The sequence below is a fragment of the Cebus imitator genome, unplaced genomic scaffold (genome assembly GCF_001604975.1).
Source record: "Cebus imitator isolate Cc_AM_T3 unplaced genomic scaffold, Cebus_imitator-1.0 Scaffold499, whole genome shotgun sequence".
Classification (NCBI taxonomy): Eukaryota; Metazoa; Chordata; class Mammalia; order Primates; family Cebidae; genus Cebus; species Cebus imitator.
Genome location: NW_016107814.1, coordinates 606,098 through 620,129, shown reverse-complemented (window position 1 = coordinate 620,129; position 14,032 = coordinate 606,098). Strand labels below are relative to the sequence as shown.

The window sequence follows — 14,032 nt, the reverse complement described above, 5'->3', positions numbered from 1 at the left end:
AAACTAAGTCTCAAAAAAAAAAAAAAAAAAAAAAAGAAATCAACAACCCAAAAGATTAAATAAAATTTAATAGAAAGGCTGCAATATAAAATTAAGACAATATCTCAGAAAATAATAAGAGCAAAAATATAAAAAGGACAATAGAAGAGATTAGCATCATAAGGATGACAATTTTATATCAAATTGATCTACAAATGCAATATAATTTTAATCAAAATTTAAAAATTGAGAAATATAATAAGCCATTCCTCAAACTCACATAGAGAAGTAAAAGGCCAATAATAACCCCCTTCCATACCCCTACAAAATATCAAGAATAAAGATACTTTCTCTACCAGATATTAAGACTTATATTCTAAAGGTATAGTGAATAAAATAATTTAGCACTAATGCAGAAACAAACATGTACGTAAAACAGAACAGAGTACTCAGGAACAAAGTCTTAGATATGAAAGAACTTGATATATGATGAAAATGACATTATAAATCAATATGTGGTAAAAGAACAGACAATTGAATTACTAGTACAGAACACTTGGCTATCCATTTGGAAAAAAAAATTGGCATCTCATGCTATATACACATTATCTTTATGACTCTGGGTTATATAAGACAAAACAATCACTACTACAAAGAAAAATACTGATAAATTCAACTACATTGAAATGTAAAACTAGGCCAGGAATGGTGTCTCATGCCTGTAATCCCAGTACTTTGGGAGGCCGAGGCAGGTGGAACACCTGAGGTCAGGAGTTCAAACCAGCCTGGCCAACATGGTGAAATCCGGTCTCTGCTAAAAACACACAAAAAAATTAGATGGGTGTGGTGGCGGTACCTGTAATCCCAGCTACGCCAGAGGCTGAGACAGGAGAATCGCTTGAACCCAGTAGGTGGAGGTTGCAGTGAGCCAAGATCACGCCACTGCACTCCAGCGTGGGTGACAGAGTGAGACTCTGTGTCCAAAAATGAAAATTTAAAACTGTTCATCATACACAATGTAAACTGCCTCTCTGTCTCTACAAAGAAGAAAAAGACATTTGCAAAAGGAATATGTGTAACCAAGGGTTAGTTACCAAATATATATTTTTAAAAACAAAATAAAACTCCTTTTTTTTTTAAGATAGGGTCTTGCTCTGTAGCCTAGGCTGCAATCATAGCACAGTTCAGCCTTGACCTCCCAGACTCAAGCAATCCTCTCACCTCAGCCTCCCTGGTAGCTGGGATCACAGGTGTGCACCACCACAGCTGGCTAATTTTATTTTTTTAACAGAGACAGTATCTCTGTTGCCCAGGCTGGTTTTGAACTCCTGGACTCAAGCAATTCTCCCACCTCAGCCTCCTAAAGTGGAGGAGCCACCACCCCTGGCCAAAAGCTCCTATTAGTCAATAAAAATATACCAAAAAATCCAAAAGAAAAAAGGCAAAAAATATAAACTGGTACTTCCCAAAAAGGAAATATGAATGGCCAATGAACATAACATGGTCAATGTCAAGGAAGAGGGAATTTAAGCAAGAATGAGATACAATTTCACACATACCCTATTTCAAAAGAAATTAAATCTGAAAAATGCCAAGAGGCTGTAAAGGAAGAAAAACTCTTCTTTCAAATTGTTACACCCACTTAAGAGAACAATTTGGCACATATTTTATATACATTAAACACATACCCACATAAAAACATTTGATGTTCATGGAATCACTGCCTGTAATAATTTAAACTTGGAAAGAGCTTAAATCTCAATGTCAGTGTTATGGTTTGAATGTTTGTCCCTTCCAAAACTCACGTTGAAATGTAATCCTCAATGCGACAGTAGTGAGAGGTGGGGCCTTTAAGAGGGGATTTGGTTCATGAGAGCTCTGCCCTCATGAATGGGTTAATCTATTCATGGATTAATAGATTAATAGGTTATCATGGGAGTGGAACTGGTGGCTTTTTAAGAAGATAAAGAGAGACCTGAGCTGGCACCCTCAGCCCACCAGCAAGCAATGCCCTGTGCAGCTCTGAACTCTCCAGAAGGCCCTTGTCAGATGCAGTCCCTTGCCCTTAGACTTCTCAGCCCCCAGAACTGCAAGAATAAATTCCTTTTCTTTATAAATTAATCAACTTCATGTATTCTATTATAAACAATAGAAAATTGACAAGGCAGTCAGGTAATGAGTAAATTATAGCACATACACAAGATAAAATACTATATAGCAGTTAAATTCTGTGAACAGAAGCTAATTTATTAACTTTAATAAACCTCAAAAACACAAGTAGGCCAGACGTGGTGGCTCACACTTGTAATTCCAGCACTTTGATAGGCCAAGGCAGGTGGATCACTTGAGCTCAGGAGTTCAAGACTAGAGTAGCCAACATGGTGAAACCCCATCTCTACTAAATATATAAAAATTAGCCAGGTGTGGTGGCACGTGCCTGTGGTCTCAGCTACTCAGGAGGCTAAGGTGGGAGGATTGCTTGAAACCAGGAGGCAGAGGTTGCAGTAAGCCAAGATTGTGCCACTGCACTCCAGCCTGGGTGACAGAGTGAGACCCCGTCTAAAAGAAAAAAACACAGGTGAAAAATACAAGTTGGTCAAAGAAGCATCCATATGGTATATCTTAAAATACAAAATACTAAAATAATACAATATACAGTCAATGTATACAGACAGAAAATTAAACACCAACTTCAGAATGGCAGTTATTCCTTTGTGGCTGAAATGGTGGCAGGATGGGGAAGTGATTTAGAATTGTCTTCAATGATGTAACAATTTACTGTTTGTTTACAATTCAAGTAAATATGACAAACACTAACATGATCTAGGTAGAGAGTATTGGTTACATTAATGGTATTGCTGGGTTATATTTGGGCATTGATAATATAAACCCCTGAGGGGGTTGTATGTTCAAATATTTGCTTTAGGTTTATGGTTTTATCAATATAATCCAATTCTGAGATGTACTGTAACACACAAGAAAATCCAAAAGAAATATACAAAATACCTCATGAAATTTAAAGAAAAATTTGCCTCCATCCCAAATAAATGAAAATTTAAAATTTTTGTTACAGAACATATTTTCTAATCATACCTGTATCCGTGTGTGTGTGTGTGTGTGTGAAATAAAATCATATTAAGGGCATTGGAAATTGAGGAAGTTTCTTCTTTTTGCCACGAGAGGGGGCTGTTGAACTTAAAATATTTCTAAATGAGGCTTGGTTTTGAACTGACATTTAACATCACAGGAAACTACATTTGGCTGTTAAAAAATAAACTTGCTTTCTTTCCACATCTTCCAGAAACATAGCCCAAAAAGTATAATTTTTTTACAGATACTCATATAAAAAACATTTCGCAGAATCCAAAATATGGTTCCGTTCCAATTCAGAAGAATTACACGAGTATAGTTAGAAAAGTATCAGAGCTAAATGTACTCCTCTTTTCTAGCTTATAAAAGTTATCAATACAGCTAACTACAACCTTCATCCATTACATGATTATCTCCTGAAAGACCCCAAACAATTCCTCTTATCTAAGTCCCCAAGGCCAACAAAGTTCTACAATTAAAAAGCGTTTGTTGCTGGAGAGTATAAACTGGTGCTTTGTATAACATATTTCATAATTGTGAATCCATAAGCTTGAAGACGCAGTAATTATATTTCTAGGCAGTTACACAGAAGAATCACTTGTGGCCGGGCGCAGCGGCTCTTGCTGTAATCCCAGCACTTTGGGAGGCCGAGGCGGGTGGATCACAAAGTCAGGAGATCAGGACCTTCCTGGCTCACACTCTACTAAAAATACAAAAAATGAACCCAGAAGGTGGAGGCTGCAGTGAGCCAAGATTATGCCCCTGCACTCCAGCCTGGGTGACAGAGAGAGACTCTGTCTCAAAAAAAAAAAAAGAAATGAGAAACACTATCTTAAATTGAGTAACTTTTTAGGTAACACCAATAAGAAATCATGTTAATATTCCAGAGAAGGATGCCTCTATTTTGTGCTCCAATTCCTGATAATGAAAAAGAACATGGCATAAAATTGAGATTTTCTTTTTATAATGGGTCTAAATTCTAAAGCCCAGATAAGAGAAATATTCTAACAAGTTTTGTCTATTAAAGGTTTCACTGAGAAGGTTAAAAAAAAAAAAAAAAAAAAAACAATTCTCTTAGAAAGCTACACAAAGAGAATACTATTAGATACTAACACCTAATTATAGTATGTAAAACTAAACCCGTCAAAAGCCAACAGAGAAGAAAATTTGACTCTCTCCCTCAGATTGTTTCTAAAAAAACATTTTTTAACACAAAGTCACAATAGTTTCTTAAGATTTATTTATAAAAGGAAAAGTTATTTTATTTTATTAATAAAAAAAAGACAAGTTGGGAAACAGAGCTCTAAACATTCTAGTTACAAAATACAATAAAATTTACCTTACAAAAGCAGCAAAGCAAGATACTATTGGCAGTAACTAGGGAGAATATTCCCCCATTTTTCTGTACACATCATTATGAAAGACTGACACCTAATTTTAATTTCTTTTAGTACTTCATATAGAAACTTCAGTATAACCACTGTGTTTCATTTAGGAGGATTTATAGGATTGATCAGGAAGCTATACCAAAATCACAACAGATACATATTTTTATACAGGTCTTCGAATTATATTTTATAAATTCAGATCACTGGCTGAGTGTTTAGAAATAGAAGGGCTATTTTAATTCACTTAATTTTGCTTGTTTATTCCAAGTAGCCTTTAAGAAAATTATCAAAAACAACTTAAATATCATGTTCTCTGTGAAAACTTCCTCAGTCTCCCAGGTAGCTAATCAACTTCTCTTTTGTGGTCCTACAGCATTTTATTTAAAATTTTATCACACAACACTTTCCTCTTTACATGTTTCTGCATTGAAATATCTTCCAGGACAGAAACTAGATCTTAATTAGCTTTATAGCCTCAGTATCCAGAACAGTAACTCAGTAAGTACTTAGAGAATGAATGAATGAACAAGCAAGTGAACTAATGAACTAATTACACAAACTACAAACACTTAGAATACACGAGGTCTAAAGGGTGGTTGTACTGTCCTTCCAGATTCTACAGAAGAGGTGACTGGGAAGAAAAGCACTGCACAAAGACCAAAGGTTTGCAAAAGCTGTGGTTTCACTGGTATTTTCAATAATTACATATACAACAAATTCAGTATTTCCACTGTTCATTACCAGCTTTTACTCTTAAAAAAACCAAGTGACTTCTATTCTTTTCATATTTTTGGTCAACTTCTGTCTTGCAAAGTTGCTTGTGACACACAGTAACTTATTATAGGTGGATATGTTTCATTCTTGTGAAAAATGAGTATCTTTGACATTTAGGTTATTTCAGTTTGTCAATTTATGTAGAAAAATTACAAAAAATACATTGTATTATCACAAAATAAATAATTAGAAGAAGTGATAGAAATGTATTTGAAGTTTTAAGTTAGTTGATTTGTGGGGTTTTTTCTTAAAGACGATTAACTTCACAAATTTCCTTTAAAACACACAATAACACAATAGTTTGAGTTTGAGCCTCTCCTTCCTCTCCTTCAAAATAAATACATATAATCTCCTGAAAAAATGCAAAGTACACTGGAATGAGAATCCAGAGGCCTGCAGTCTTTTCCTACATTAATCATTCAGTCTATAATCTGAGTCAGTAACTTCCAAATCTCCATCTGCTCATGTATAAAGGGGATTAGATTTAATCAGTAATTTTCAAACTGGACTATAGAAGCCTCAAGGATTCTGTGTGTTTCAGGGTTGGAGGAATAGAGGATAATTAAGAATTTGTACTTCTTAAAAAGAGTTCAAAAATTGCTACACTATATGATTTGTTAGGATTCTTTAATATCCAAAATCCTATTATTCTATTTCTTTATCTTATTCAAAACAGCTATTAGTCCAAAAATATACATCCTTCTTAAAAATCATATAATGTATGCAATGGAAATCACTGAACTCTAAACACTAATGGTATCTGTTGGTAACAGTTGCCCTATTGTTATGTAACAGCATATGAAACATGGCCTTCCAGAATTAAAACTAGAAATTATTTTCCCTTTGAGTCAATTATCCCACTAATGTAATTTTTAATATCATAAGCATTAAAAAGATATATTTAAGGAACTGAATTATTATTTTTAAAATACCTGTACTATAAATTGTAATTCTCTTCTTTCTGCTTCCCATTGTTCTGCTTGTAATCTAAACTCCTCCAATGCCGTTTCCCTGATATGAGACTCCATCTCATTCTTCTCCTGTTGATGTTTTTCCAACGCTTCCTTCACATAAATAAAATCTTGCTTTACTATTAGATCAATAAAAGTTATCTTTCTTCCTTCATCCCCAGTTTAAATGTACAAAGAGGCTCTCCTTGCCTATAGATGTTAAAACTCATCATAATTCATGTTAAAATCATTAATAAAACTATCATTTGATCATCAGAATGTAGATATGAGTAAGAAACTATGGTAATTTAAGCAACAGGTTATACCTTGTTTATGTAAGCATATATTTACCTATTACCTAAATATAAGTATATTTAAGCAACAGGCTGCATATACTTGTTTATATAGACATATATTTGATCCAATTTTTCTGAAAAATGTAACTTCAGAGGTTTGAACAAAATGTCAATATATGATATTAAATGATATATATAAACAAAGTAGATTCCATTTAGTATGGAAATCTCTACCTGTGATCAAAGTGTTTGGATTATCCCTGACAATTTATATATAAATTTGACACAGAACAATGTATCTCCAATAGGGAAAAAGGAGCAAAGAAAAGAATTCTCTGCAACAAATTAGGATAAGGTAACTCTGGACTGTTAAAAATTTGAAAAGCAAAAAACAAAAAATTTAAGTATGGACTGTAATTTCTAGTTCTATAGATAAATAATACTTGAAAAATTCCATTTCCTTTTGGGTTTTCCAAGGTGTACTACATTTGCAAGATCTAATTTGGTTCAATATCTTAAAAATATAAAATGCAATGTGCTGAGAAGCCCAATTTTCTAACTATAGGATTTTAAATTAAGTTCCCATTAACAGAAGAAGAAAAAGTCTATGGTTTACATTTGAGAGAAAGAAAGCCTCTCATGTCAATGTAATGGTAGCATGGATCTGTGTAATAAATATTACCCTCATAACTTATAGAAAGCCCTCACAAAGAGCCTTGAGGACTTTTTTCCCTCAAGGGCTAAATAGTGACTCCAATTCAACTCCAAACTGTCCCAAGGATCTCTGTGCAGATCAGTTTAAAGCCAATAGCCTAAAATCAAAGCACAGTTATTCTAAGTAACTAACTGAGATCATATCAAAACCTTCTATCTTGAGGTGCAAGCTGATTGGCTAAAGAAATGCTGCCACGATCACCCTCCTCTCCACATAACTTCAAAACATTTTATGTGGGGAAGGTTAAACAGGCCCATCCAAGGACTTATAATATCAGCTACCACCTAAACCTCCCTGATTCCCACACCAATGGAGCCCTTCTATATGCCAGCTACTGTTCCAGGGTCTAGGAATATAGCAGTAAACAAAAGAGACAAGCTATGCTTCTGATGTGGAAGAAATCAAAAGTAAACCTGTTGGCAATGACAACATCAGAGAACCACTGTGCGAAAACATTTACATTTTGTAAATGGTTTTGTATAATGAATTTTTAGTAAAGATACATTTCCAAAGTTCAAAAAAGCCATTTACATTTTGTAAATGCTTTTGTATAATGAATTTTTAGTAAAGATACATTTCCAAAATTCCCAAAAAAGCCATTTACACCAGTGGTAACACAGCAGAACATTTTTATCACAGTTTTTTTCCTTTTTTTCTTTTTAGAGACAGGGTTTCACTATGTTGCTCACATGAAGTAGAGTGGCTACTCATAGGTCCAATCATGATACGCTGTGGCCTCAAACTTCTCGCCTCAAGTGATCCTCCCAAGTCAACCTCCCTACTAGTTGGGGGAACTACAGGCATACACCACCATGCCTGGTGTTGTCACGTTTGTTTTTTGCTTTTTTTCTCATTTTTCATTATTATTCCAAAAAAATGGCAAATATAGACAACTCAAAATCTACCTTGTAAGTCACTGGCAACTTCAACTTTATACCGCTTTTACTTTAGGGAGTAAAAAAAGAACAAAAAAAATGAGGGAATAAATGGCTCACAATAATTTTAGTAAAATTTAAATATGTTACATATCGTATCTATACATAACATGCTCTACATAGATAATGAAGCTCATATCAAACGCACAAATATTTTTCTATATTTATTGTATATTTAGACCAATATGTCAGGCCCATATTTCTAAAATTCCAAATTTTCATGTTGCTGGACAAAATGAGCTCTAGATTTTGACCTTCTTACAATATGCTTATATAAGTGCTTTGTTGGTTTTTAACATTTTGATTAGTGGCTGCAAACTGTTTTTCACCCCAAAAAGTAGACCTATTAATACACTCCAAAAGAGACCAGCAAAAATGCCACTAAAAAAGAAGAAAAGGGAGGGGGGAAGGTGGGGGGAAGGAAAGGAAAGGTAGGAGGAAGGAAAAAGGAAGGAAAGAAATCCAGGATAACTTCAAGTAATGTACAACACATCTCAGTGAATAGGAAAATTCCTTTATAAAAACTACTTTACCTGTAGAGTTTTCTCTAGTCTGCTTTTTTCTTTCATAAGTAGATCATATTCTCGATTGCAATTTTGGATCATATTGTCTCTTTCCTCCAAATCGTGTTCAAACCGTCTGCATTCTTCTTTCCATTTTTGCTGAGAAGTCTGAAATGCTTTCTCAATCTCATTTGCCTTTGCTTGAAGTTCTGAATTCTGTGCTATTAAGAACAGAATAATAGGTAAATTTACAACCATGAATTAAATAACAAGGAGCCCTAAAACCTAGGCTTTGGAGTTGACACCATTTACGGCACGGTCTTAGGATAAAACATTTAACCTTTCCATTCCAGTAAACTCTTGAAAACCTTTCCAGTTCAGTAAACTCTTGAAAAGCTCAGTCTCTGAACCAATCTATCCTATAATTTCTCAATCTCTTCTTCCCCTTCAGACAACAACGATTTTGCTATGAAACAGTGTGACATATTTCTGATGGCGTATCCAACTCTAGGTGCACTTCTAGCAACAGCTGCAACTCTATGGGTTTTTGTCCTATTCGAGAAAAACAAACCAGCTGAGTGTGGTGGTGCACACCTGTAATCCCAGCTACTCTGGAGGCTGAGGTGGGTGGATCACTTCAGCCCTGTAGTTCAAGACCAGCCTGAGAAATATAGGGAGACCTCCTCTCAGATTTAAAAAAAAAAAAAGAGAGAGAGAGAAAAGAAAAATCAATTTTTATTTTTTAGACGGAGTCTTGCTCTGTTGCCAGGCTGGAGTGCAGTGGCACGATTTCAGCTCACTGCAACCTCCGCGTCCCAGGTTCAAGCGATTCTCCTGCCTCAGCCTCCCAAGTAGCTGGGACTACAGACGCATGCCACCACCCTCAGCTAATTTTTGTGTTTTTAGTAGAGACAGGGTTTCACCATGTTGGCCAGGATGGTCTCAATCTCTTGACCTTATGATCCACCCACCTCACTTCCCAAAGTGACCCACCACGCCCAGCCAGAAAAATCAATTTTTAAGACTGTGATATATAGGGCAAGTATTTAAAAACAGGAGATTACAAATGTTGATATTTGACTATTGATAACAAACCAGCTGTGACATATCTTACACAAGTGTCACAAAGTTGAGACTGGAAACCACTGCCCCAACACTTAGAACTGTAGCTATTTACTTCCCCAGATTTAGGTGCAACTCACCTCTTACCCTATCAACACATTACCACTGCTGCTCTGTTTCAGCACCTAGAAAAGAAGGAAATGCTTCCAGGTCTGGCTCCATCACATGCCACCTGATTAAACCTCCCTGATTCTCTGATTCTCACCAGGAATAAAAATTTTCCTAGTTAAGGCCAGGCACGTGGTGGCTCACTCCCAGCACTTTGGGAGGCCGAGGCAGGTGGATCACTTGAGGTCAGGAGTTCGTGACCAGCCTAGCTAACGTGGTAAAACGCCATCTCTACTAAAAATACAAAAATCAGCTGGGCATGCTGGTACAGGCCTGTACTCCCAGCTACTCAGGAGGCGGAGGTAGGAAAATCGTTTGATCCTGGGAGGCAGAGGTTGCGATGAGCTAAGATTGCACCACGCACTCCAGCCTGGGCAACAGAGCGAGACTCCATCCCTAGTTAGGTTGTTGTGCAGATAAAATGAGGAAATGTTTATAAAAACACGAGTTAAACTAAAAATGCCACAGTTGCATTAGCAGTACTATTTCTAAATTATATTTCTTTGCACTTTGAATGAATCATACGTTCAAAACATTCAAAATACAAAGGTATAAAAGGTACAAAAGGAAATATGTTAAAAGTCTCCCTCCCATTCATCAGCCATCTCCAGAAGACATTTTTCCAAGGTCTCTCATCCAGCATTGCAGGAAAGTAGTCTGAGGCCATTTTGACTTATGATGCTTCGTATTTGACCTAATTTTCTTTTCTCTTGAAAGCTTTAGGATCTTCTCTTTGTCTTTATTTTTCTGAAATTTCATAATGCTATGCCTTCAGTAAGTCTACTTCTTTCCATAACAGTGAATATTCAATAGACTCTTTCAATCTGGCCATTTATATCCTTCAGTTCTGAGACGTTATCTTAAGCAAGTTCATTGATGATTTATCCATCTCTGTTTTCTCTCTAACCTCTTTCTTTCACTATTCCCTATTATTCAAATGGGACTTCAAATTTTTTCAGCTCTTTCTCCTATTTTTCTACATCAGTCCTTTTAATTCTAATTTCTGGGAGGTTTCTTCCATCTTCATCTTCCAGTGCTTCTAGGGACATTTTTCATTTCTGCCATCATATTTTTAATTTCTTAATTTTTCCAAGCCAAACTGTATCCAGCTTTATTAATTATACTTTTCATAAACAATAATGGTATTGCAGGCAGGTATTTCAGTTAACAGTATACAACTTTCAAACCCCCTCCTTCAAAGGACTATCAAAATCAGAAAGCCACTACAAAACCCAATGACAACTTCATTCGATGTTCTGAACAGGAAAAGTTTAGCGTGGGAGTTGACACTTCACATTAACACATTGTTTAACAACTTTTCAAAAGCAGACTCTGACTTTTAGGAAGTGAAATGAAAATGGCAGAATTTATCGAAAGATCAGCAATCTAGAAACAGAAGTGCTGCTATTTTGAAAAGTACCATCTCAATGGTGTTGCTGGAAAGTCCAGATTGCCTGATACACTGGCAACCAATTACCGAGAGTCAATCCCAAGAGATGTCTGGGCATAAGGGAGTTAAGTCTATGCTGAAGGTGGAATGGGAGAGGAGGACATAAAAACAAATTTGTTTTTCCACACCACAAGGTGTTTGTGCCAGGGTGGCTATGTCATCAGGGAATCTCTCCTCCTGGGAGCCAAGAGGAAGTCTCTCAAAACTAGAAGGGAAAGGTGTTTTCCCCACATCAATCCACTTCGGAGACATTCTACTAGTAACATATACCCCTTCCCCAAAAAACAACAATGACATGTTCTGTGGGGTAATAATACAGCTTAAAAAAAAAAAGTACAACGAAGCCTGCATTTTCACAAAACTTGGTTGAAAAATATTTCTAACTGTATAGGCACCAAAAGTACACAGTTATCAAAAATGCACACACTTCACTTGGCATCTCCAGCACCCTAGCTCATTTATTGGAAAACTCCCAACTCAGTATCATTAGGTTTTTCCTCCTGGCTTTGTATTAGTCCGTTTTTCACGTTGCTGATAAAGACATACCCGAGACTGGGCAATTTACAAAAGAAAGAGGTTTATTGGACTTATAGTTTCACATGGCTGGGGAGGCCTTATAATCATGGCAGAAGGCAAAGAGAAGCAAGTCACATCTTACATGTATGGCAGCAGGCAAAAAGGGGGCTTGTGTAGAGAAACTCCTGTTTTTAAAACCATCAGATCTCTCAAGACCCATTCACTATCACAAGAACAGCATGGGAAAGACCTGCCCCCATGATTCAATCATCTCCCACTGGGTCTCTCCCATAACACATGGGAATTATGAGAGCTACAAAATGAGATTTGGGTGGGCACACAGAACCAAACTATATCAGCTTGGTCAGGTGACACACAGAAGAGGCCTCCAACATCCTGAATAGAGTATAGAAATCCAGATGTTACACTGGTCATTAGAGAAATGCAAATCGAAACTACATTGAGATACCATCTCATGCCAGTTAGGATGGTGATCATTAAAAAATCTGGAGACAACAAATGCTGGAGAGGATGTGGAGAAATAGGAACATTTTTACGCTGTTGGTGGGAGTGTAAATTAGTTCAACCATTGTGGAAGACAGTGTGGCGATTCCTTAAGGACCTAGAAATAGAAATTCCATTTGACCCAGCAATCCCATTACTGGGTATATATCCAAAGGACTACAAATCGTTCTACTATAAGGACACATGCACATGAATGTTCATTGCAGCACTGTTTACAATAGCAAAGACCTGGAACCAACCAAAATGCCCATTGATGATAGACTGGACAGGGAAAATGTGGCACATATACACCATGGAATATTATGCAGCCATCAAATACGATAAGTTCGTGTCCTTTGTAGGGACATGGATGAACCTGGAAACCATCATTCTCAAGATGAGACAAGAACAGAAAATCAAACACCACATGTTCTCACTCATAGGCAGGTGTTGAACAATGAGAACACATGGACACAGGGAGGGGAACATCACACACTGGGGTCTGTTGGGGGGAAATAGGGGAGGGACAGTGGGTGGGGGGAGTTGGGGAAACATAGCATGGGGAGAAAAGCCAGATATAGGTGAAGGAGAGGAAGGCAGCAGATCACACTGCCATGTGTGTACCTATGCAACAATCTTGCATGTTCTTCACATGTACCTCAAAACCTAAAATGCAATTAAAAAAAAAAAAAAAGAAATCCAGATGTTACCTTTTGGGGAAGTCAGTATACAAAAGAAGCTGGGCATGGTGGCTTACACCTGTAATCCCAGTACTTTGTGAGGCCAAGGTGGGAGGATTGCTTGTGGCCAAGAGTTTGACACCAGTCTGGTCAACATGGCAAGACCTGGTCTCTAAAAAAATAATAATTTTTTTTTAATTAGTCAGGTGTGATAGCATATATCTGTAGTCCTAGCTACGCAGGAAGCTGAGGTGGGAGGATGGCTTAGGCCCAGGAGTTCGAGGCTGCACAGAGCTATGATCACACCACTGCCCTCCAGCCCAGGCAACAAAGTAAGACCCTGTCTCTAAAAATAAAAATTAATTAAAAGGAAGCTGGAAGGAATGGTTCCCCAATATCTAGCATTCAGAATCTTCCTGGTTTTGCCAGTCAAAAGACTCTCTATTTTACCATCTCCAGGGATTAAACCTCCACTAGCAATTCTTAAGTAACCCCAGAGTAGCATGCTCACGGAAGGAAATCCAAGGACCCATCTGCCTCTCAAACAGCATTCATCTGCCCCTCCCACACATAATTCCAATGGTATCTGGTGCTTCCGGTTTATAAGCCTTTTGACTAAGAATTTGTCTCTCAGCTTTTCCCACTCCTAACTTAGGATTCTAATATCTCAATTATGCTAACTGAGTTATTCCTCTGCCATTTGCTTTCCAGCTTCCCAAATTTTCTCTCTTGTCACATTCCCTATTCTCTCAATTGCTATGGGATTATCTCATAACTCCATTAGGTTTTTTACACCACTCTCAACATTTCATTGTAAAAATTTTTAAAACACAGAAAGTTGAAAGTATTGTGCAGTAAAGATTCATATATCTACAACCTAGACTCTAGGATTGGTAACATCTTGCTATATTTGCTTTACCAGATATTCATCCACCCATCAACACATGCATTCATTTATCCACTTTATCCACTCATCAGTCCATAATACATTTTATACATCTCTTTTTTTTTTTTTTTTTGAG

The 14,032-nt window shown here is 36.7% G+C and overlaps 1 protein-coding gene across 3 annotated transcripts in view; it reads right to left on the bottom strand.

Moving 5' to 3' along the window:
• LOC108292674 (coiled-coil domain-containing protein 171) overlaps positions 1-14,032 on the bottom strand; it is a 239,272-nt gene that overhangs the window by 193,944 nt on the left and 31,296 nt on the right. For 2 of the 3 annotated variants that reach the window (XM_037733204.1, XM_017513686.2), the window contains 2 exons: positions 8,661-8,851; positions 6,164-6,295 (listed from right to left, as the gene is read on the bottom strand). In XM_037733204.1, the coding sequence (XP_037589132.1) occupies positions 6,164-6,295; positions 8,661-8,851 (323 nt within the window). The remainder of the gene's footprint in view (positions 1-6,163; positions 6,296-8,660; positions 8,852-14,032) is intronic. The other variant, XM_037733206.1, reaches the window with a different exon arrangement.